Source organism: Hemitrygon akajei, chromosome 2 (assembly GCF_048418815.1).
Source record: "Hemitrygon akajei chromosome 2, sHemAka1.3, whole genome shotgun sequence".
Classification (NCBI taxonomy): domain Eukaryota; kingdom Metazoa; phylum Chordata; class Chondrichthyes; order Myliobatiformes; family Dasyatidae; genus Hemitrygon; species Hemitrygon akajei.
The window spans coordinates 65,048,415-65,075,165 of NC_133125.1; the positions used below are offsets into that span (position 1 = coordinate 65,048,415).

The following is a 26,751-nucleotide window of genomic DNA, read 5'->3' on the forward strand; positions in this document are numbered from 1 at the left end:
GCCCTCTGGTACTGGACTCTCCCAGCATCTGGAACATATTTCCTGCCTCTATCTTGTCCAATCCCTTAATAATCTTATATGTTGCAATCAGATACCCACTCAATCTCCTTAATTCCAGCGTGTACAAGCCCAGTCTCTATAACCTCTCTGTGTAAGACAGTCCTGACATCCCAGGAATTAACCTTGTGAATCTATGCTGCACTTCCTCTACAGCCAGGATGTCCTTCCTTAACCCTGGAGACCAAAACTGTACACAATACTCCAGGTGTGGTCTCACCAGGGCTCTGTACAAATGCAAGAGGATTTCCTTGCTCTTGTACTCAATTCCCTTTGTAATAAAGGCCAACATTCCATTAGCCTTCTTCACTGCCTGCTGCACTTGCTCATTCACCTTCAGTGACTGATGAACAAGGACTCCTAGATCTCTTTGTATTTCTCCCTTACCTAACTCTACACCGTTCAGATAATAATCTGCCTTCCTGTTCTTACTCCCAAAGTGGATAACCTCACACTTATTCACATTAAACGTCATCTGCCAAGTATCTGCCCACTCACTCAGCCTATCCAAGTCACCCTGAATTCTCCTAACATCCTCATAACATGTCACACTGCCACCTAGCTTAGTATCATCAGCAAACTTGCTGATGTTATTCTCAATGCCTTCATCTAAATCGTTGATGTAAATCGTAAACAGCTGTGGTCCCAATACCGAGCCCTGTGGCACCCCACTAGTCACCACCTGCCATTCCGAGAAACACCCATTCACCGCTACCCTTTGCTTTCTATCTGCCAACCAGTTTCCTATCCATGTCAATATCTTCCCCCCAATGCCATGAGCTCTGATTTTACCCACCAATCTTCTATGTGGGACCTTATCAAATGCCTTCTGAAAATCGAGGTACCCTACATCCACTGGATCTCCCTTGTCTAACTTCCTGGTTACATCCTCGAAAAACTCCAACAGATTAGTCAAGCATGATTTGCCCTTGGTAAATCCATGCTGGTTCGGCCTAATCCTATCACTGCTATCTAGATATGCCACTATTTCACCTTTAATAATGGACTCTAACTTAAGTCACTAGCTCAAGTCACTAGCTCCTCCGGAAAAACGCGTATTAAGCCCCGTTAACCCGTCAAATATAATACTTTTCGAAAAATATTTGAACTGAAAAGAGGGGCAAGAATGGGGAAAAGGAATGGAAATATAAAAAGCGACACTGTGGAGCCTGCGTCCAAGAGGAGCGCAGCGAGCGGCTCTCCAACCCGACCGTGTGCTAGCGAGGCAGACGCTGGGCCTCGTTCAGGCAAAGCGGCGAATATGATCGAAATTCTGAAAGACATAAGGAAGTTCCGGAAAGAAATAGAGTAGCAGCTCCGTGATATGAAGGCAGAGCTCGCCAGCGTTAATCAAAAAATAGCAGTGGCAGAGACTCAAAATGAGAAGGAGGAAGATCGCATTCAAAATGTGGAACGGATACTGAGTAAGACAATAAAAGTATTAAATCACCAAGAAGATAAACTGCTTGACCTGGAGGGAAGATCACGGTGGAAAAATATCAGAATCTACAACGTTCCCGAAGGAGCGGAGGGCTCATCTATGACAGAGTTTGTCGGAAAGTTACTGCGGGACGCGCTGGATCTTCCCCCGGCTATGAAGCTGGAAGTCGAAAGAGCCCACCACGTGTTAGTCCCAAAACCTACCCAGGATAGGAAGCCACGCTCAATAATAATTAAATTCCTTCATTACAGCACCAAAGTGGAGATTCTACGAAGGGCCTGGGGTAAGAAGAGAGTGTTTTTAGAGGATAAATTAATATATTTCGACCAAGATTACCCCACCCCTCGCGGTCCTCCAGAAATGCAAAGAATACTCTGAAGTAAAGCGAGTACTAAAGCAAAATAAGATTAGATTAAAGCAATATTAAAGCAAGGAAAGATTAGATTTCAAACTCTGTACCCTGATAAACTTCCAGTGTTTTATGAAGATGGGACGCAGTTGTACCAGACAGTGGAAGAGGCGACTACAGACATGAAGGCCAGAGGGTTGTCCGTCAGCGTGATCAAACCAAGGGAAAGCCTGGCAGAGGAATTTTCCCGCTCCGCTTGGGAAATAGTGTGAGAATCGAGAAGGCAGGAGATGGGAGGAGGTCGAGAGAAGTATATCAGGAAGAGACCAAGAGTTTCCCAAAGACAGTCCTCACCCCCTCCAGAAGAGCCATAAGGTTTGGCTAACTTTAAAAATGTTGAGAAGCTAAACGGAAGCAAAAGTAGACAGTGATATACCTATCTTGAGAAATACTTATTATAATGTGGATTTTATATTACTTAGTTGTTATTCTTTATTCGCTCACTTACTCCTTTTTCTCCACCAAAATGAGAATATATATATGTGTGCATATATGTGTATGTGTGTAATGTGTGTGTATATATATATATATGTGTGTGTGTATATATGTGTGTATATATGTGTGCATGTGTATATATATATGTATATGTATATATTTTTTTTGTGTGTGTGTGTGCATATATATATTTATTTATATATGTATATATAGGAGGAGTACACAGGGAAATCTTTTCTGTGTAATGGATTTGTTCACTGACTTTTATGAATACTGCAATGGGGGCCCTCAACTCACAAGTAGGAGGGGTTATCCCCCACATCTAGACATTTCCTCTAGCTCAACGTAGGGTCATCTACTAGAGACCTCAGCCTTGGAATCACACGTTCGTTGCCATTTTTGTTATTATTTGCGTTTCTTGGTTCTTATTTGTTCAGGGAGTAGATCGATTAAGTTTTATTCTAATTTCATTGATACATTGACAGATAAATACAGATGGCTAAGGACAAGGTAAAATTCATTTCTTTTAATGTAAATGGGCTATTAAATCCAAACAAACGTAAGAGAATTTTATCCAAAATGAAAAAAGAACAAGCCCATGTAGTATATTTACAGGAAACTCATTTAAGTGATAATGAGCATAGAAAACTAAAGAGAATGGGCTTCACTAATCTGTTTTTCTCCACATATAAATCAGGACATAGGAGAGGAGTTGCTATTCTTATCTCAAGTAAGCTAAATTTTGAAAAAGTATTCGAAATGAGAGATAAAGAGGGCAGATATATTCTGGTAAGGGGGGATATAGATGGCAATTCAGTTACTCTATTGAATATATACGCACCCCCAGGAAGTGATATTGGTTTCTTTCAGAAAATTACTGATATTATGGTAATGGAACAGAAGGTCTTCTGATATGTGGGGGAGACTTAAATTTACAATTACAACCAGACTTAGACTCTTCCAATAGAAAAACCTATGAAACAAAATCTTTACATAAGAAAGTTGTTACACTTTTAGAGGATGTTGGTTTAATTGATATATGGAGGGACCTTTTCCCTGACAGAAGGGATTACACTCATTATTCTGCTCCACATTCTGTATATACAAGAATAGACTATTTCATAACATTTGGAAAAAACAAAGACAAAAAAAACACCTGTGGAATTGGGACAATAGATGTAAGTGACCATGCACCTATATATTTATCTGTTGATTTTGACCTACAACCAAAGAATACTATTTGGAAACTAAATTCAAGTCTACTCAATGAACCGTACTTTAAGGAACAAATTAAAAAAGAAATTGGTCTCTACTTAGGATTTAATGATAATGGAGAGGTTTCACCTCCCATTTTATGGGATACTCTGAAGGCGGTCTTAAGAGGGAAAATTATAGTGATATCTTCATATAAGAAAAAAATAAGGAATAAAACATTAGAGGAATTACAAAATAGGCTAAAGGAACTAGAGAAAAACACAAATTGAATTTGGCACAAGATACATTAGGGGAAATTAAAAGAATTAGGAATGAAATAAATAATTTCGCTACGCAAGAAATCAGGAAAAACTTAATATTTCTGAAACAGAGACATTATGAAAGTGGTTCGAAATCTATGAAAATACTGGCATGGAAACTGAAAAAAAAAGATAGCAGAAAATACAATTCATAGAATTAGGGACCCAAGAATGAAAATGATAAAAAATAAGCTAAATGAAATTCAAGAAGCTTTTGAAGTGTTTTACAAAACTCTATATTCCAAAGTTCCAGGGGGAAGCATAATCCAAATTGACACCTTCTTGAATTCTCTAGAGTTACCCACTTTAAGCGAAGAACAAAATAGAAGGATGACTGCTGACATAACTGAAGTTGAATTAAAAGCTGCAATTAGTAGGCTTAAATTAAGCAAGTCACAAGGATCAGATGGGTATACGGCAGAGTGGTACAAAGAATTTAAAAATGAGTTAATTCCTGTTTTACTCTCCACACTGAACTGGGCTCTAAAAAAGGCACAAATGCCACCCAGTTGGAAGGAAGTGATAATCTCAGCTATACTGAAAGAAGGCAAGGATAAAATGGAATGTGGGTCATTTAGACCAATATCTGTTCTTAATGTAGTTTATAGGTTATTTACCTCCATCATAGCCAAACAATTAGAGGAGTTTCTACCCATACTGATATGTAACATAGAACATAGAATAGTACAACACATTACAGGCCCTTCGGCCCACAATGTTATGCCGACCCTCAAATCCTGCCTCCCATATAACCTCCCACCTTAAATTCCTCCATATACCTATCTAGCAGTCTCTTAAATTTCACTAGTGTATCTGCCTCCACCACTGACTCAGGCAGTGCATTCCAGGCATCAACCACTCTCTGAGTGAAAAACCTTCCTCTAATATCCCCCTTGAACTTCCCTCCCCTTACCTTAAAGCCATGTCCTCTTGTACTGAGCAGTGGTGCCCTGGGGAAGAGGCGCTGGCTGTCCACTCTGTCTATTCCTCTTAATATCTTGTACACCTCTATCATGTCTCCTCTCATCCTCCTTCTCTTCAAAGAGTAAAGCCCTAGCTCCCTTAATCTCTGATCATAATCCATACTCTCTAAACCAGGCAGCATCCTGGTAAATCTCCTCTGTACCCTTTCCAATGCTTCCACATCCTTCCTATAGTGAGGCGACCAGAACTGGACACAGTACTCCAAGTGCGGCCTAACTAGAGTTTTATAGAGCTGCATCATTACATTGTGTCTCTTAAACTCCATCCCTCGACTTATGAAAGCTAACACCCCATAAGCTTTCTTAACTACCCTATCTACCTGTGAGGCAACTTTCAGGGATCTGTGGACATGTACCTCCAGATCCCTCTGCTCCTCCACACTACCAAGTATCCTACCATTTACTTTGTACTCTGCCTTGGAGTTTGTCCTTCCAAAGTGTACCACCTCACACTTCTCCGGGTTGAACTCCATCTGCCACTTCTCAGCCCACTTCTGCATCCTATCAATGTCTCTCTGCAATCTTCGACAATCCTCTACACTATCTACAACACCACCAACCTTTGTGTTGTCTGCAAACTTGCAGACTTGTAACGATCAGACAGGTTTTATACGACAACGCCAGACACAAGACAATATACGAAGGACACTTCACATTATGGATCATTTACAAAAAAATAAAATCGAAGCAATAGTGATAAGCGTGGACACTGAAAAAACATTTGATTTGGTTAATTGGAATTTTCTTTACAAGAGTTTTACATAGATTTGGTTTCCAAGACACAATTATTAAAACTATACAGACACTATATGACAACCCTACTGCTAGGATTAAAATCAATAGATATTTATCAAATAGTCTTACCCTAGAAAGGGGCATGAGACAGGGTTGTGCATGGTCACCACTACTCTTTGCGTTATATCTGGAACCATTAGCTCAATACATCAGACAAAATGAAGATATCAGGGGAATTACTATTAAAGGGACAGAGTATAAATTGGCTTGTTATGCGGATGACATTTTGATCTATCTAGGGCAACCAACATACTCTTTACCTAAATTGATGCAATCCTTTGAACAATATGGTCAATTATCAGGGTACAAGATCAACATAGATAAAACCCAATTACTTTCATATTACTATAGCCCACCAAGAGAAATTGAAAGTTGATACCCCTGGGCATGACACACAGAGTCTTTCAAATATTTGGGCATCATTATGCCAAAAGATTTGGCAAAATTATCAGAATGTAATTATCAGGCTTTATATAACAAAATTATGGAAGATGTGGCAAGATGGAACCTGATTCCTTTTTTCAGTCTCAGTTCGAGGATTGAGTCTATTAAAATTAATATACTGCCCAGACTGTTATATCTCTTTCAGACCCTACCAATAGAGATTAATCAAAATCAATTCAATGAATGGAACAAGATGCTATCAAGGTATATTTGGCAGGGTAAAAGGCCTAGAGTTCATCTCAAAACTTTGCAATTAGCCAAGGAAAAGAGGGGATGGAGCCTACCTTCTCTTAGAGATTATTATTTTACAGCACAGTTGAGAGCTGTGATATGTTAGTGTAACCCCATCATATGACACTCAATGGAAAAACATTGAGGAGCGGGTACTTCCCATCCCCATACAAGCAATTTTGGCTGATAACAACCTGCAAAGGTACATAAATACTATTGATAACCCATGACTCTTAAAATATGGAAAACTACTATAAAAGAATATAAGAAATACTGCTGGTACTATAGTCTGGGATACTTTTAAAGCATATATTTGTGAAGAAATTATCTCTTACTCTACCTATATAAAGAAAAAAGCTGACAAAGAAAGGTCTGACCTAGCAGCGATATTAAAAGATCTTGATCGAAAGTATGCCCTATCTCCAGATCCAAGTATATATAATAAGCGTATTGAAATCCAATCCAAGTATAATCTTCTGCTGACTTACCTAATTGAACGACAGCTTTTGAGAGATAAAACTCAATTTTACATTCACGGGGATAGAACAGGTAGTTTATTAGCCAATCGCTTAAAATCTTTTACAGTTAATCGTCAAATCACAGAAATTTTTAAAGATAATGGTACTAAGATATCCAACCATTTTGAAATTAACAATGCATTTAAAGACTTTTACCTTAAGTTGTATCAGTCTAACTCTTCTTCAGATGATACATATATGAATGCTTTTTTCAGTAGTATCAACATTCCTACATTGTCAGCTGATAGCCTAACACAGTTAGATCAGCCTATTTCCAATGAAGAAGTGGCTGAGGCTATACGTGCTTTACATTCTGGTAAGACCCCAGGACCTGATGGCTTTCCTGGGGAGTTTTATAAAACTTTCACTATTGATGCACCATCAATAACTCACTCTGAGACGTAAGAAACGAGATATTGGCTTTTATTGACTGGAAGAATGAACAACACTGCATCCTGGAGAATGAGGCCGGGCTCAGGCCTCAATCGCCTTTATACAGGGGTCTGTGGGAGGAGCCACAGGAGCAGTCAGCAGGGGTCTGTGGGAGGAGCCACAGGAGCAGTCCAGACAGGTATATGTAGTTCACCACAACTATGTTACTTACACCTTATTTATCCTCTGTTTTATCAGAATCCTTTAAATCAGGTAAACTCCCTCAATCTTTTTATGAAGCTTTTATTTCTCTTATTAAAAAAAATAAAAATCCAGCTGAATGTTCTTCATACAGACCGATTTCTTTATTAAATGTTGATGCAAAAATTTTATCCAAAATCTTAACTCAAAGACTTGAAAATATTTTACCATCTATTATATCACATGACCAGACAGGATTTATTAAAAATCGTTACTCACATTTTAATATACGTCAGTTATTGAATGTGATATATTCACCATCCAAAAAAATATCAGTGTGTATATTATCCTTAGATGCAGAAAAAGTCTTCGATAGGATTGAGTGGAATTATCTTTTTAAGACCTTAGAAAAGTTTAATTTTGGGCCTAATTTTATTTGTTGGGTTAAATTAATTTATTTGTCTCCTACCACTCAGGTTATTACTAACTCTCAAATTTCTGAGCCCTTTAAATTACAGCGGGGAACTAGACAAGGTTGCCCTCTTAGTCCTTTACTTTTTGCTTTAGCTATAGAACCCTTAGCAATAGCATTTTGAGAATCTAAGGACATTTCTGGTATACTAAGGGAAGGTATGACTCATAAAATTTCGTTATATGCTGATGATATTTGACTTTTTATCTCTAACACTGAAACTTATTTACCTTCGGTTCTTTCTTTAATTTCCCAGTTTAGTTCTTTTTCAGGATATAAGCTGAACTTACATAAAAGTGAGCTATTTCCTTTAAATGACCTAATGTCATCAAATGCCAAATTTCCATTCCAAGTTGTTACAAGTCAATTTACATATCTAGGCGTAACAATTACTAAAAACTTCAAGAATTTATTTAAAGAAAACTTAAACCCCTTATTAAATTATGTGAAAAAGACACTTTCTAAATGGTTTCCTCTTTCTTTATCCCTAGTTGGCCGAATTAATTCGATTAAAATGAAGATTCTTCCTAAATTTTTATATCTTTTTCAGGTCTTACCTATTTTTATTCCTAAGACCTACTTTGATTCTTTAGATTCAATTTTAACATCTTATATTTGGAATAATAAACAAGCTCGTTTAAGTAAAGTTTACCTACAAAGAAATAAAAAGATGGGTGAATTAGCCCTACCCAATTTTAGGTTTTACTATTGGGCTGCCAATATAAGGAATATTACTTTCTGGTCCTATTATATTTATTGTAAAGATTGCCCATCATGGGTCTCCTTAGAAGTTAATTCTGTAAAAAAAATCCTCTATTGTCTCTCTTCTTGGATCATACTCTTCTTTTCCAGCAAATAAAATAACAGATAACATTATTGTTAAGCAAACTTTAAGGATTTGGTCTCAATTTAGGAAATTTTTTGGTTTAGCGAATTTTTCATTATCATCTCCCATTCTCCTTAATTTTTTTTTATCCCTTCCATGACTGACAAAGTCTTTAAGGATTGGGATGAACTAGGTATTAAGTGTTTTTGGGACCTGTTTATCTCAGGATCTCTTGCTTCATTTGACCAATTGTCAACTAAATTTGTACTCCCCAAAACACATTTTTACAGATACCTTCAAATTAGAGATTTCTTACGTTTCCAATTAACTACTTTTCCTATAGGTCCTGATAAAAATTTACTGGATGATCTTTTAAATTTAAAACCTTTTGTTAATGGTTCTATTACCAGTATCTATAACTTGTTGATTGATTCTAGACAAGACTTTTTAGATAAAATAAAAAAAGCTTGGGAGGATGACCTAAATTGTCAGATTTCCGATGATAGATGGAATAAAATTCTTAAACGGGTTAATAAATCATCTTTCTGTGCTCATCATTCTCTTCTACAATTTAAAGTGGTTCATAGAGCTTTCATTTCTAAACAGAAGCTGTCCAGTTTTTATCCGAATGTTTCTCCACTTTATAATGAATGCAACTCTGCTGATGCCTCTTTAATTCATATGTTTTGGTTTTGCCCTAAAATTGAAAAGTTTTGGCAGGAAGTATTCCATACCTTCTCACAACTTTTTAGGGTCCAATTTGACCCAAATCCCCTTACTGCCTTGTTTGGTATTATTGCAAATGAAGATATGACTTTAAATACTCCTAACCTACAGGTTTTAGTTTTTACCTCTCTTTTAGCAAGAAGAGCAATCTTGCTTAAATGGAAGGAGTCTACCCCTCCTACACATCTTCAATGGCTACGTGATATTATGTCGTATTTAAATTTAGAAAAGATCCGCTGCTCAGTCTTAAATTCGAAACAATCTTTTTATGATATCTGGGGACCTTTCCTAAATTACTTTTCCAATTTATAAAGTTTAACAGAGCACAGACTTTTATGTATATTTTTATCTTCTCTTCTTAAGCGAATATGTTTTTTTTCCCTAATTATCCATTATCATCCATCAGCTTTTCTCTTTGGTAGTTGGTAGGGAGTTGACTTTTTTTTATATAAAAAAATTTCTTTTATGATGTATGACCTATCTTTAAATTTTTGATTACAGAGTGGAATACCTTTATGTGTTATGCTATAACATTTTGATCAATTTTATTACAATATATGAATGTACACAAGTTATGTTGAGATGTATCCATGTGTTGCACTCTGTAAATCTTTTTTTTTCTTCTGAATAAAAATATTGTAAAAAGAAAAAAATATAATCTAGGGGGAGATATTGCAATTCTTAAATGGTGTGCATATGACTCGGATTTTACACCAAATAAACTGGATGCTGGATTTAAGGACTGGACAGCTAAAGGAATAACAGTTCTTTGCAACACTGAAAGAAGGAACACTGTTCAGTTTTGAAATGCTTAAAGAGAAACACTTATTAGAAAAACAAGATTTTTATCGGTATTTACAGATGTGACAATATGTTAATAAGATGCTTAAGAATGTAACCAAGAAATACATGCTCTATAGAGCTCTTTAGAAAAGCATATAATTCAGATAATGGTAGTAGAATCATTTCAAGCATGTATAAGGGGTTGTCAAATCTTAAAACACATTCGACTTCATACATTAAAACAAAATGGGAGAAGGAAGGAGGGATAATTATATCTGAGGAAGGATGGACAATAATATGGAGATATCAATGGAAGTGTACCAGTTCACAGAAATGGAGGGAGTTTGGATGGAAAAACTTGATAAGATATTTTATTACACCCTCTCAGAAATCCCATTATGATAATAACCTCCCTGTTTGCTGGAGAAATTATGGAAATCAAAATGCAAATCATTATCATATTTTTTGGGACTGCCCTGTTATCAAAGACTATTGGAGGGGGATACACAATGCCCTACAAGACATCTTTAAATGTGAAATACCCTTAGAGAGTAAGACCATATATTTTGGATATATACCTCAAGAATGGTTGAAAAGAGATAAATATTTAATGAATATACTGTTGGTAGCTGGTAAAAAGACTTTTACTAGGAAATGGTTATCACAGGAGAGCCTAACTTTAAATACATGGATGGAAATTACAATGGACATTTACAAAATGGAGAAGATAACAGCATCTATTAATCATAAGCTGGAACAATTTGATTCATACTGGGACAAATGGTTTAACTACATAATGTCTCATAGGCCTGATTTTATTCTCACAAATCAATGAATCTGTTGTAAAAACAAGATCACTCCCTACTTGTGCAGAGTTCTTTCCTTTTGCTTGTTTTTTCTTTCCTCTTTTCTATAAGTGTATACCTCAGATAAATACTTTGTGGAGATTTGTGATATGTATGATTATATGATATATGGGTACAATGTCTGAAATACATCTTATGGAAATGTTTGTTTGATGATGAACTTCAATAAAAAAATAAATTACAAAAACAAAATCCAAGTAGTTCTATGCTGAAAGAGCATAGAGTCAGAGAGGAATTACCTTTTTTCAGATTTTGAACATTTGATAAGTTTTTGCTCCAATTGCTGTTCTTTCTGTAACACCGATTAAGATTTTAATATTAGCTCAAAAAAGGAGAGAACAGGAAAATCAAAAAACAACTCTGGATGCTGAAGTCTGAACTGGATACAGGAAACTCCGAGAGTACTCAGCAAGTCAGGCAGCATTTATTCCAATTCCGATGAAAGACCTGAAATATTAATTGTGTTCTTCTCTCTTCTTGACTGACTGTCTGAATATTTCAGTACTGGTTAAAGCTCCGGTCAGACTGGTTAAAGTTTCAGCTCAGACTGGCTGAGTTTTTGTTTGGATTTCACAGGGAGAATCTCTATTTTTCCTTGAGCTAGTTCCATGCGATCTTGTAGGCCTGTCTGATTCACACAGAAGACAGCATCTTAGACAGTGCATGTTTCCCTCTACGTTATGTTAGAGTGCCCGACTGGAATATGTGGTCATGTCTGGTGAATGTGCTTGAATCTCTGACTCAGAGGTGAGAATGTTACTGAAGATTTGATCTCACTGTGACACTATTTGTTCACAACTTTCATTGTTTCAAGCTTTATGCAGACTAAATCGTAAGCTCTGATATTGAATGCTCCCAAATTTTTCATGAATTGTAGAGTGACAATAGCAGAAGCCATTGATTATAACTATTGGTTTTAATACAATTTCCAGTGGTTGGGAATAATATAGGAGTTATCTATGGACTGGGATACTTAAATCAGAATCAGTACATAAAATACTATAAATTAAAATAAGAAACACACACACACACACACACACACACACACACACACACACACACACACACACACACACACACACACACACACACACACACACACACACACACACACACACACACACACACACACACACACACACACACCACCCCCCCCCCCCAAGCTGCAGCCCTCTGCAGCTCTTCACCATCTCGTTCTGTTGGAGTGTGGATGATCAGTATCTTAATCCTTCACTTTGTATCCATCACCCAACAAAAACTTCAATTGCCGTGACAGAATATTCATTGACACAACCCCTATAGCCTTTCAAAGGTTCATTTTATTATCAAAGTTTGTACGCAGAATACAACTCTGAGATTTGCCTTCTCCAGACAGCCATGAAATACAGAAAAACTAGAAAAAGGAAAAGAAACAAAACTTACAAACCTTAAACCTCCCCCCCACCCCATTGGGAAAATGCCACCTGAGGAATTGTTGTTCGCTGGCACCATTTTGACTAGAACATCCAGTCTAATGTTTTGGGTTGGCGATATTCAAACATTCACTGCCTTTTATATGTAAACATATCTCTTTATTTAACTCCTTAAAGAATACAGGTAATTGATGGGGAGAATGATGAGAGGATGCTTCTCCTTGTGGTGGCTTCTAAAACTGGAAAGTATGATTTCAAAATAAAGAGAGGCCCATTTCAAATGGAGATAAGGAGGGATTTCTTTTCTCAGCGGGTTGTGAATCTTCGAACTTCTCTTTCTCAAATGCAGGATCTGTCTTCTGTGTGAATACACGGTCTAAGATGCTGTCTTCTGTGTGAATCAGACAGGTCTACAAGATCTCATGGAACTAGTTAAAGAAAAAGTAGAGAGATTCTTCCTGTGAAATCCAAACAAAAACTCAGCCAGTCTGAGCTGAAACTTTAACCAGTCTGACTGGAGCTTTAACCAGTACTGAAATATTCAGACAGTCAGTCAAGAAGAGGGAAGAACACAATTAATATTTCAGGTCTTTCGTCAGAATTGAGTCAGCAAGCTTGAGGAGTAGATCGGCCTATTTCTGACCTGTTTCTTAACTTGCATTAAATTTTCTGTTCCAACTGCATGCCACCACAAGGAGAAGCATCCTCTCATCATTCTCCCCATCAATTACCTGTATTCTTTAAGGAGTTAAATAAAGAAATATGTTTACATATAAAAGGCAGTGAATGTTTGAATATCGCCAACCCAAAACATTAGACTGTTTAAGTGTCCTGCGGGCAGAAATGGTTGTTGACCTAAGGTTGAAAGTGTTGACAGCAAGCCTATCCTCATTAGTAGAGGAGCTGTAGAAACGGGCAACAGCTTCAAGTTCTGAGGCATCTGTATCACCACTATCTTCTCCAGCTCCCTTCATACTGATGCAGAGGCAAAGGAAATATATCAGCTTACTTTCTCAGGCACCTGAGAATGTTTAGCTTTTCCACGAAGGTTCTCTCAAACATCTATGAATGTGCTATTGAAAGAATCATGATGGGCAGTACCTCAACCTGGTATGCAACTGCTCTGCACTGGACCTTGGAACTTGTAGAGGGAAGCCAGTCTATCACTGGCTCATCACTTCCTTCCATCCAGTTCATCTTTATGGTGCATTACATCAGGAGCCGAGAGTATCACCCTGGCCATTCCCTTCCCTTTCTTCTTTCTTCTAGGACAAGGTACAAGAGCTTGAAAGCTTGGTTGACCAGACTCAAGAATAGTTTCTTCCCCATTGCTATCAGACTTCTGAACAGTCATGTCTTTTACTCTCTTTCCCAGTGATGCTGAAAAGTTCTCGAACCCTTAATTCTAACTCTTCCATTATTGTACAAATGTTCAGCATTTATTTTTTCACTGCCTCAGTTTGTGCTCCTGCACCTTGCATCTTTCAATCGTCGTCACACTTGTCGCTCTATTTATTGTTGTATTTATTATTACAATGTATGTTTGTTCTGCAAGCTTCATTCAATCGAGCAATTTCCTGCACCCTTATGTATCTGACAGTTTGCTGTACCAAATGGAATTTAATGGATGTTCAAAATACCTCTCTAAGGCACAGAAATGTGTGAAAAGGTGATGGAAACTTTGATTTTTGGTGATTCATTCTCAAAGTGTAAATGGTATCAGCATTTTATTGTATATCTATTATTGGCCCTGAACTGAGGATACAGTAAGAGTTGATAGCTTTGCTGGGTTTCAAGTCAAATATAAGTCACAACAGGTAGGACACACTTCAGTTATTTCATGGTTATCATTACTGAGACTAGCTGTCTTCTTTTATAAGCTACAAGTATATTTAAACACTTGTACTTAATTTCCCAGTGGCTCGAGTGGATTTACATCTTGGCCCTGCTTCAGTGGTTTAGAATTCTAGTCCAGTTGTTAGTCTACTAACTCAATTATCGTGCTACCATGCCTACCAGTGGGAGACACTTATCAATGTCACAAATTCTCTCTCTCTGCCCTCTTGGGTAGAGTTTGACAAGACAAAGACCAGAGGGATATGAAGGATATAGATCTTGATCCTGTCCCATTTACCTGGCTTCCTTAGGAAGCAGGTTGGTCATGAGGCTTTGGATGGCATTGGTGATAAAACATTGATTTATCCAACAGAAGGGGTCAGGTGGCGGCCTCCTCATTTCCTAACTAATTTCCAGCCCTCGAGGCTGAACCTGCTCTCTTACTTTCACTATACTTTGCCCTTTAAGATGCCCCTTTACACCGAGCACAAGAGGATTTAATTCTGAAGAATTAAAGGCTGTCGTGCTGAAAATGACCTCGACCAAGAAAAATGAGCTGCATTTTGCATGAAATATGGCTCAAAGATTTCCTCTGCCTGCTGCCATGTTATGTGAGAGGTCAATATACCCAGTGATCTCCAACTTGTTCTCAGTTGGGAGAATCTATATGGTGTAAGATATCACTCCTACTGATGATGGCAGGAGTGGGAAATAGGAAAATAATCATACTGGTGTAGTAGTGGGCATTCTCACTGAGAATGTCACTGAGATATTTTTATAGAGTATGTACTAATGCTGTTTCTGCCTTGATTAGATTAATACTGTTTCATTAAAGTAGATATTACAAATAATATAAATAATGTATTAACACCAATCTGAATCTTCTGCAGTTAAATGGAAGAACCAGAGGACAACATGGTCCAAGTTCGCAAATCGCATAAAGTAGAGCAAATGGTATCAAAGTGGCTTTGCCTTACACGAGATAGCTCACAGAGGTGAGAGATTTATATTTGTTAAAATCTGACTGCTTGCTGGTGGGTTTTTTTACTAGAATGGAAGTAAATATGCAGCTGTATTTTATAATTTAACTCATTATCCACTAGATTAATATGTATGATCACACATTCTGTTTTTAATGTATCCTACATAGTGGGTACCTTGTTTAGTCTTTGAAGGAATATTTAATATTTTTTAGCTTTTCCTGTTTGTGGACATATTTATTCATTCATATGGATGGGGAATGATCTGAATTTATTACTGTGCATCAATGCACTTTTTTAATATGAATACCAAATTATTATCTGATCATTGGGGTTTGCACCTGCAATGCAAATTAAATTCCTTGGCATTATCATATCAAAGGATCTGTGCTGGGCCCAGCACACAAGTGCCATTTCAAAGAAGGCACGGCAACACCTGCACTTTCTTAGAAGTTTATGCAGATTCAGCATGTCACCTCAAGCTTCTATAGATCCACGGTGGGGGAAATATCCTAATTGGTTGCATTATGGCCTGGTATGGAAATACCAATGCCCTTATACGGAAACATCTACAAAACGTAATGGATACAGCCCAGTCCATCACAGGCAAAGTCCTTGCCACCATTGAGCACATCTACACAAGCACTGCCCCAAGAAAACAACACCTATCTTCAAGGGCCCCACCATCCAGGCCATGTTCTCTTCTCAGTGCTGCCATTGGGAATGAGGTACAGGAGCATTAGATCCCAAACCACCAGGTTTATCCAGCTTGTTTACACTAGAACACTAGTATACTACAGCGCAGTACAGGCCCTTCAGCCCTCGATGTTGTGCTGACCCATATAATCCTTAAAAAAAAAGTACTAAACCCACACTACCCCGTAACCCTCTATTTTTCTTTCATCCATGTGCCTGTCCAAGAGGCTCTTAAATACCCCTAATGGTTTAGCCTCCACTACCATCCCTGGCAAGTCATTCCAGGCACCCACAACCCTCTATGTAAAAAAACTTACCCCTGATGTCTCCCGTAAACTTCCCTCCCTTAACTTTGTACATATGCCCTCTGGTGTTTGCTATTCATGCCCTGGGAAACAGGTCCTGGCTATCCAACCTATCTATGCCTCTCATAATCTTGTAGACCTCTATCAAGTCCCCTCTCATTCTTCTACGCTCCAAAGAGAAAAGTCCCAGCTCTGCTAACCTTGCTTCATATGACTTGTTCTCCCCTCCAATCCAGGCAACATCCTAGTAAATCTCCTCTGCACCCCCTCCATAGCTTCCACATTCTTCCTATAATGAGATGACCAGAACTGAACACAGTACCCTAAGTGCGGTCTCACCAGAGATTTGTAGAGTTGCAACATGACCTCTCTACTCTTGAACTCAATCCCCCTATTAATGAAGCCTAGCATCCCATAGGCCTTCTTAACTACCCTATCAACCTGCGCAGCGACCTTGAGGGATGATTGGATTTGAACCCCAAGGTCCCTTTGTTCATCCACACTCTTAAGTTACTGAACATTAACCTCGTACTCAGCCTTCTGGTTTGTCCTTCCAAAATGCATCACCTATCCTGTAATATTATATCCAGCTGGTTATTATAGATTGTTCTATCAGTAATAATGGATCAGTTGTAATGTGATTTGTAGGACTCTGACTCACAAACTGGGTTGTATTTATGGTAAGTATGGTGTCTTTTGTGAATTTGTATTTTAAAGCGAGATTTTGGTGAATGATGCTTGCCATTTGATTGTGCCTGTGTAAGCAATCAGATTGAGTTAAACTGCTACAGGATCCTGTAATACTTCGGATTCTTTCTGATTTCTCTTGGGATTTTCTGCATTTATCATCTTGAGTTTATAGGTCTTTTATTATGTAGTTTTGAATTTTTTTTTGTATTATAACAACTGGTCCTGTATTGTCACAAGGAACTCCTCTGTTTACGGGAAGAGTCTCCGACTCTGAGCCAGGTGTTCAATGCTTTCTTGTTGACATCTAGTCTGCTCAGACCATGAGGGTCATGCTCTTCCACTGGTTAACTTTTTCTTCTGTGTTGTTAAGTTCTTCATTAAAATTTAGTGCGTGTGCTTTTTAATCGGTATTGCGTGTGTTTACATGGAGTGCTGAATACTGTTTTTGTTGATGAAAAAATTTCCTTAGAAGTTTTATCTGTCTGTTGTGTAAAGTTTTTAATGTCTGTTATTCCTCTTGCTCCGTCTGTCTGAGGTGGTGTTAATCTAAGCGCATTCTAAACTTTGTCATTTCAGTTCGTACTTTTCTTTGTAAATTTCCGGATTAATTTCAAATCAAAATATTATGCCAAAAATTCATATGTTAATATGAGTATAGCAAAAGTGTTAATTTCCTTTGTTATATTTTTACAGTTGAGCGCTGTTTGGTTAAGCCTTTAAGTAAATTCTGTTAAAAGTTTTCTCTTTATTACACTATGATCTATTTTTTTTGCTTGCTGATGTTAGTACTTACACATTTCATATTCATCCATTGGTTGTATTGTATTCCGCTGCTCTGTTCCATCTTTACTATTTTGTATTTGCACACTTAGTCTTTTGTACATTGGTTGCTTATCAGTCTTTGTGTGTAATTTTTCATTGATTCTGTTGTATTTTTTGTTTTGCTGTTAATGTCTGCAAGAAAATGAACCTCAGGGTAGTATATAGTGACATATACATACTTCAATAATAATTTTTCTTTGAAATTTGCACATCAGAAACACAATGTGCACCTGCGTGATGTGATCTCAGTTTGATGAGTTAAAGAGTCAATTCAAAGGTAACAATTGGAGGCATTGGGGAGGTTTTGGAAAGAGGGAGCAAATTTATAAGAAGGGGCTCAAGACCTTCAGAGATTGTGCTCTGATGATGCCAGCTTTGAAATACTTCTGGGTGTGCAAAGGTGGAGAAAGAAAGAAGGAATTTACTTCCATCAGGCATGATACGAAGACTTCAGCAGCAGAAGTATACTGCTCATACCTAGACTCACATCACCATCACTTTAAGCACCCAATAGAGTCATGAAAAATGAATACTTTTGCAGAATCCTCTTCATTTTGCTGAATAAAACTTGCCTTAAATGATCAATCTTCCTGTAAAATTGCTCCTCACACCCATAAAATGTGAAGAGTATCTTCAATTTCTTTCAAAGCACCTGCTCAAATCCTTGTTTATTCACCCCTTCATCACATTCCCCTTATGCGATAGGAAGCAAGTGATGAGGGTGGCCTACAAGCAAACTCTTTCCACTGAGAAGTTAGACCATACTGTTGATCCGTTCTTCCTTGTTGCAGATAAATGCACGAATCACCAAAAATAAGGCACCATTGATTTCCTCTGAACATGCATTGTCTTGGGATGTTGGGTTTTCACCTTGTCACCTGAAGTCACAAATAAAACGAGCAAAAAGTTACGGTTTTTCATCTTGTTGATGCTGTGACATGTTGTTGCAGAAAGCTATTGTTGTAGAGTATCTCCAGAATCTGGCAACTTTTCTAACATGAACTTATCTGTTTATCCCTATCCAAATCAAAAGAAGTCATTAAATGCATCGCCTTCCTTGCCTTCCTGTTTAATCTCTGCATTTATGTACTTTCCCCTTTAATAGCCAAATACTCATGCACAATTCCAACAGTGTTCCATCTCCAGAATCGGAATCGGGTTTGATATCACTGGCATATGTCATGAAATTTGTTGTTTTGTGGCAGTAGTACATTGCAATACATAATATTAAAATATAAATAATAATAAAAAGCATCCATAAAAATTAAATTAAATAAGTTGTGCAAAAAGAGAAGACAACTAGTGAGGTAGTGTTCATGGGTTCAATGTCCATTCAGAAATCTGATGGCAGAGGAGAAGAAGCTGTTCCTGAAACATTGAGTGTGTGTCTTCAGGCTCCTGTACCTCCTCCTTGATGGTAGCAATGAGAAGAGGGCATGTCCTGGGTGAAGGTGGTTTATAATGATGGATGCTGCCTTCATGAGGCATTGCCTTTTGAAGATGTCCTTGATGCTGGGGAGGCTCGTGTCTGTGATGAAGCTGGCTGAGTTTATAACTCCCTGCAGCTTTTTCTGATCCTGTGCAGGGGCTCCTCCATATCAGATGGTGATGGAACCAGTTAGAATGCTCTCCATGGTACATCTGTACACTTGTGAGAGTCTTTGGTGACATACGTACCGTTTCTCCTCAAACTCCTCACAAAATATAGCTGCAGCCTTGCCTTTGTGATTGCATCAATATGTTGGGCCCGGGATAGACCCTCAGAGACTTTGACACCCAGGAACATGAAACTGCTCTTTCTTTCCACTGCTGATCTCTTGATGAGGATGGATTTGCGTTCCCTCGACTTACCCTTCCTGAAGTCCACAATCAATTCCTTGAATCAATTCTTACTAACATTGAGTGCAAGGTTGTTGTTGCGACACCACAGTGAACTGATCTACCTCACTCCTGTACACCTCCTCATCACCGTCTGAGATTCTGCCAACAATTGTTGTGTTGTCAGCAAATTTATAGCAAGTGGTTGAGCTGTGCTTTTCAGCACAGTTATGTGTATAGAGAGAGTAGAACAGTGGGCTAAGAAGGCATTCTGGAGATTCACCAATGTTGCTTGTCAGTGAGGAGGAGATGTTATTTCTGATCTGCACAGTCTCCTGATGACGAAGTCAAGGATCCAGTTGCCAAGGGAGGTACAGAGGCCCAGGTTTTGGAGCTTGTTGATTATAGGTGATGGTATGATTGTGTTGAACACTGAGCTGTAATCAATAAACAGCAGCCTGATGTAAGTATTACCATAAGTATCCAGGTGATCCAAGGCTGAGTGGAGAGCCAATGAGACTGTATTAGGTGTAGCCCTATCGTGGCGATAGGCAAATTGCAGCAGGTCCAGCTCCTTGCTTAGGTAGGAGTTGACTCTAGCTATGACCAACTTCGCAAAGCACTTTGTTCTGTAGATGTGAATGCCTCTGGGCAATAGTTGCTGAGGCAGCTTGCCCTGTTCTTCTTGGGAAGTGGTATGATTGTCACCTTTTTAAAGCATGTGGGAACCTCTGATCTTCAGCAGTGAGAGATTGAAGATGTCTTTGAACACTCAAGTTGGTTGGCACACATTTTCAGATTATAACCAGGTCAGCAGTTGACACCTTGCAAGGGTTCATCCTCTTGAAAGATGTTCTGATGTCAGCCTCCAAGATGGAGATCAGAGATGTTAAATACCAATAGAAACTACAAGCTGACAACAGATGATACTTTGAAGTTAGTAAAGCAATTATCCCTTAGTTGGTGTGTGTGCCTTGGACTGTTTATCCCATCCCCAGACCCTGGTATGCAAAGGGAAACTATGCTCTTTAAAGACCTTTCTTGCCCGGGTGGTCTGCACTTTATCTTTACCTGTTAACCCTGGCCTTATCACGACTTCTACATTTCTTTCACTTATTTGTCTCCCAGATATGCTGAGCCTTTCCCAGTTTGCACTTACGGCTAATGGACTAAAAAAATAATCCATGGGGCCTCATTTTCAATTTAGCTCTAAGATCCTAGTACTCTTTACATAGGACCTCTTGTCTATTCTTTCCTACATTGGTGGACCCAGCATGAAAGCAGAGATTACATCTTCCTCTCCCTCCAAATATAATTTTTAACCTGTTGAAATATAATTTTCACTTGTACTATGTAGTGAATATGCCACATGCCACTTTGATGATGTGTACAAAGGACTATCAGTCAGCTTGACTTTGAATTCCATTTATCTATCACTTTATCCTCTTTCTCTTCCCTTGGACAACCTCCAGCATTCTGTTTATCCTTCTGTTAATCATCATCCTCACCCTCATGGGAAATAGGTCCATTGTGCCACTTCAATATAGTCAGTTTGTGTGCATTTTGATGCTCCATCTCCTGTCTGCTTTTCTCGTCCTGTTCATTGTCAATCATATTAACCCTCTCCCCTAATCCTCCTTCTCTACAAGTTGACTACATTTGACACAGACTTAGTCATGTTTGAGTGTCAGAATGTTTCCACCTCATACTCCAGCTTTATGACTTAGATTTATGACCATGACAGGTTCATGGTGGACACATCCTGCTGACATATTCACTCAGGAAGATCTTAGAATTACATCACGTGACATTAAACTCAAACTCAGAGTCATAGCTTCCTCATTGAACACTGGTAATCACCACATGGAAAATTCATTTCGTAGTTCACTCACTATCACATAGAATAACATTCAGATCCAGTAAACTACCCAGCATGTCATGAGATTTATCATCAACAGTGCTATCAGGAAGGACATACTCACCAATTTCCACCCTATTTCCAATGTTCAGTTTGGGCTTGACTAGAACTATTCATCAACAGCTTGGGCCAGGCATGTCCAAAGAGCTGAACTCCAGAGGTGACTATTCATAACATCAAGGTATTCTGGTGAAACTGAAATTCAGGGACATCAAAGGGAAAACTCTACAGTGGCTTGAGATTTACCTCACAGAAAGGAAGGCCATCAACAGTTCATCATCCTAGACCAGGACTTGGCTTTTGAAGGTCCTCAGCTCAACCGGCTTCAGCTGCTTCACCAATGATCTTTCTTTCATCATTGGGTCACAAGTAGGGATGTTGGCTGATGATTTTGGGGACAATTGGGATTTTTGCTGATGATTGTGGGGACAATTGGGATATTTGTTGATGATTGTGGGGATAAGAAGGGATGTTTGCTGATGATTGTGGGGACAATTGGGATATTTGTTGATGATTGTGGGGATAAGAAGGGATGTTTGCTGATGATTGTGGGGACATTTGGGATATTTGCTGATGATTGTGGGGATAAGAAGGGATGTTTGCTGATGATTGTGGGGACAATTGGGATATTTGCTGATGATTGTGGGGACAATAGAGATATTTGCTGATGATTTTGGGGATAAGTAGGGATATTTGCTGATGATTGTGGGCACAATTGGAATATTTGGTGATGATTGTGGGGACAATTGGGATATTTGCTGATGATTGTGGGGGTAAATTGGGATATTTGGTGATGATTGTGGGGACAATTGGGATATTTGCTGATGATCTGGGGGATAAGTAGGGATATTTTCTGAAGATTGTGGGCACAATTGAGATATTTGCTGATTTTTGTGGGGACAATTGCGATATTTGTTGATGATTGTTGGGAGAATTGGGATATTTGCTGATGATTTTGGGATATTTGGTGATGTTTGTGGGGACAATTGGGATATTTGCTGATGATTGTGGGGACAATTGGGATATTTGTTGATGATTGAAAAATGTTCTGCTCCTGTTACAAATATCAGCAAGTGAAGCAGCTCATTCCCACATGCAGCTAAACCTCAATAACATTCAAGCATGAGCTGATATGTGACAAAGTATATATACACCACAGAAGTGGCATCCAGGCAGAGCTCTTTGGTATTTACCTTTGCCATTCAATCACATTACCAATGCTGAGACCCCACCATCAATATGCTGGGGATAATTATTGAATAGCATATGACTCAAACACTGTGTCTTCCAGAATAGGTCAGAGTTGGGTATCCGATGGCTAGTGACTCATCTGCAGACTCTCCAAAGCCTGTTCATCACCTATGTGGCAAAAGTCACTGTGGATGAGTGTAATGCTAACAATGTCAGTCAGGATGAAACAGTTCACCTAAATGCTACTCCATCAACCGCCTCAGCACTTGTTTCCTTTCACTGCTGATGCACAATGCATGAGGCATTTTCAAACATACAGCACAATACTGGAACAGTGCTCCCATACCCACAACCTGTACCACCAAGAAGACAAAGACAGCATGAATGAGAACAACACTCTTTGCAGCTTCCCCTCCAACTCACACATTTGATCTTTTATCACCATCTCCTTCTCATGGGCAGATCTCAGGCAATAAATGCTGGCAGCAGTACTCGTTTCCGGAAAAATAAAATAATGCCAGGGCCTCATTTCTTTCCCTTGGCTAGAATCGTAGGCTAAAATATTTTGCTGATTCATCAATTTCCTTCCATCTATTACAAGGCTGAAGTTGGAGTGATAGCAGTTGTTTCTATTCTGAGTTCCTCTGTCTATTATATAGTGTCTGATTACACACCCTGGGACTTGGACAATGTTCGGGCTACCCTGATAGGAGCATATGAACATCTTTACTCCTTGCTTGAAAATTCACTAACAAGTTGTCCACCAAATCACACATCATTCAGTCTGGTCTGCTCCTTTTCACCATTGTTCAGTTAAACTGGAATTCTGGACCAATCAGTAATGTGGGAATATCTTCACGAGTCTGTGCTCATTCAAAAAGGCTTTCGTTATTTACTTCTGCATCCCACGATTGGCAGATTAATAAGAAAGAATATCAACAAAGTATGATTGGAAAGGTGACCGAATTATAGTAGGAAAATAAATACATGCCAAATGCATAATTTTATTGTCAATATTGACCTTAAATACAAAATGCAGCCTTTAATTTTGGCAATTAATTTTCCCAATTGGGGAAGAAAGATCACTGAAATGATTTGAGAAGTGACGTTTCAGATGAGCTCATGTGGGCAGAACACAATGATGAACTAAAGACAATGTGTGTGATTAGAAATAGCTGAGTTAATCTCTGGGAAGAGGTTTAGAGTAACAGATGGTTAACACAGTGATGAGATAAATTTAGAAACCTCTGGAATGCATTAGGTAAGTTGGACATTTGCAAGATGGTGCACATTGTTAAGAATATTTAGCACTCTCTTGATATATAGGTTCTATGCTGTGGCATCTTTCTTGTTATAGATGGAGGGAACTCACTAATCCTGAGCCTCGATGGGTCACACTGTCCAGTTAGCTTATTAAACCTGCATCTTGTTTCAAAATGATTTAAAAATTCATTTGCACAATTTGCTTGTCACTGGTAAGACAAGTGTCTTTGAGAAAGCGGTGGTGAGTTGTGATGTTGAACCACTGCATTTCTTCTAATGAAGGTACTCCTACAGTGAGGTTACGTACAACTACAGAATTTCGACCCAGCATTCATGAAGGATGAGTCACAGGTTTCCGGCTAGAGTGGGCTTGTAGCTTTGAGAGGGACATGTACTGATGCTTCCACTTGTGTCTGCTGACCCTGTACTTCTTGCTGATAGAGATTGTAGGTTTAGGCTGTGCTGCTGGAGTGGTATGGATGAACAACCATAAAACAATCTCTAAATGCTATGTATATGGGCCACTGGTGAAGAGAAGGAGTGTTTACAGTGATGGATAGTAGTTGCTTTCTCACAAATGATCCTGCCCTTGCTTAATGAGCACTTCCTATAATATTGTTTCATTTCTGGATTTATAAATATACCTTTTACATGAAAAATATTCATACTTCTTGCAACTGAAGAAATGAAACCTTTAGAATCATAGAGTTATGCAGAGCAGATGGAGACTGTTCAGCCTATCCTGAGCATGCTGATCATTCTGCCTGTCTCAGCTCAGCCCGTTTGCCTGCTACATTCCTTCAGCCCTTTCCTATCCACGCATCTGTACAAATGTCTTTCAAACATTTGTAAAGTATCCACGTTCTCCGCCAGATAATTTCACGCAACCACCAGCATCCATGTGACAAAGCTGTCGCTCAGGTACCGTTTAAATAGCACTCCTCTCACCTTAACTCTGGTTTTGGATCCCACAGCCCTGGAAAGGGATGCACCCTCTCTGTGCTGTCATGATTTTACCCACCGCTACAAACCTTTATACACCTTTGAAGAACACTGAGTGCTTTTCATACACTAAGAGATTTGTGTATAATCTGGTCTTTGTGATACCTTTAAATAAATTATTTATCTGCAGAGTGAGTCTATCTCGCACTTCCTATTGGGAGACAAAGCTGCTGTCAGATTAAATTTAACCTAACAAAAATAATGCCTCTTCCACTCCAGGCTCCTTGCTGCAGTCCAGGCTGTTCCGTGGAATTCCTGCAGCTGTGGTTCGAAGGCTGCAGTCACAGGGGAACAGCGATACAGGATTAGGAAGTAAAGCTGAATAACAGCTCAGTGCAAGGCACGTTAGACTGATGTATTGGTAGTGGTGGGTGGGGTTACCCAACTGAGCTATATTAAATATCATTGGTATTTGGCAAGCTAGCTGCACTGTCCTTATGCTCACATGTTCTAGCTCTGTTAAAAATGCAACAAAGCAGACTGAATACTCCCTGTCCCCGTTAAGCAAATTCAAGTCCATTACCTCTAATCCAAATTTAAAAGGAAAAATAAAACTGAATACACAATTTTAGAGTGCTCACTCTTACTTTAAAATCCCTCCATGATTAATTTTCTATTTGAATCATCATTGCTGTGAGGCTGCTTCCATTTACCACATTTTGCATCAATAATTAACCCATCACTGAACACTGACAGACTGAGAGGGGAATGATGGGACACCTTCTCAAAGAGAGGGCCAATGCTGTCTGTGGAGGCAACTAATAAGGACACGAGAATGTTTCAGAGACACAGCTAAAGATTCCCTCTATGTCTTTTTCTGTTTAACTTAAAATTAGTTTCAATTTAAAAAATTTCCTTGATTAAAAGATATTGCTAGATGATCCCTACCGACACAAAAGTACTTGTTATATGTGGTAGAAACCATACAGTGAAACAAAGAACATAACATTAAAATTTCTCCGAGGGAATGCAGGAAGCATCTTTTTGCAAAAAGAAAAATGGAAACCATGACCTCATCATCTTGAAAGGTTGTGAATTCTGTGGCAATTAAGAGTGAAATGGAGAGATTTCTGTTGGGTGTGGATATCAAAATGTGCAAATCAATTTGTGTTGAAATGAAAACACTGACCAGGCTTAAAGAGTCAAATAGCTTCATCGTTCATTTATGATGATGTGTCCCAGTGCACACCCGGATAATTAAGCCACGTGGTGTCAGACCAGGTTAGTGAAAGGCATCGACCAGATTAAAGTGGTTCCACGACCCTATATGCCACAACCCAACATACCTCACCACACTGAACTCCACAGCCTTCTCTCTCCCAGCCCCACATATACATCCTCAGTGGAAACTGGTGCAATTGATTGAGATACAGTGTGGAATAGGCCCTTCCAGCCCTGCAAGCCTCATTGCCCAGCAATCCCCCCCCCCCCCATTAAATCCTAGTCTAAACACAGGACAATACACCATGTCCAATTAAACTACGAGCCGATATGTCTTTGGACTGTGGGAGGAAACCGGAGCACCAGGAAGCCCACACGGTCACCATGGTGTCAAAGAATTGACAGAGCTCAAGATTCAGTGAGTCGTAAGTCACTGACATCTATTCTGCTGATTCCCCGAGAGGCTCCATGCCTCGTGGGAAGCTCACAACCACCAGCAGTCTTCCTCCTGAATGCTGGATGCTTAAGGAATACTCAAGACTAGGGCAGATGCGTAGAATCAGGGAAATGCCATGAGACAGGCC

At 38.8% G+C, this 26,751-nt stretch overlaps 2 protein-coding genes across 4 annotated transcripts in view; both read left to right on the top strand.

Moving 5' to 3' along the window:
• Positions 1 to 26,751, top strand: part of LOC140713724 (thymosin beta-10) — a 452,521-nt gene that overhangs the window by 168,516 nt on the left and 257,254 nt on the right. The gene's annotated exons all lie outside the window — the stretch shown is intronic.
• frmpd1a (FERM and PDZ domain containing 1a) overlaps positions 1 to 26,751 on the top strand; it is a 175,401-nt gene that overhangs the window by 27,946 nt on the left and 120,704 nt on the right. For both annotated transcript variants that reach the window (XM_073024081.1, XM_073024089.1), the window contains exon 2: positions 15,212 to 15,316. In XM_073024081.1, coding sequence (XP_072880182.1) covers positions 15,216 to 15,316 — 101 coding nt within the window. In that variant the 5' untranslated portion in view covers positions 15,212 to 15,215. The remainder of the gene's footprint in view (positions 1 to 15,211; positions 15,317 to 26,751) is intronic.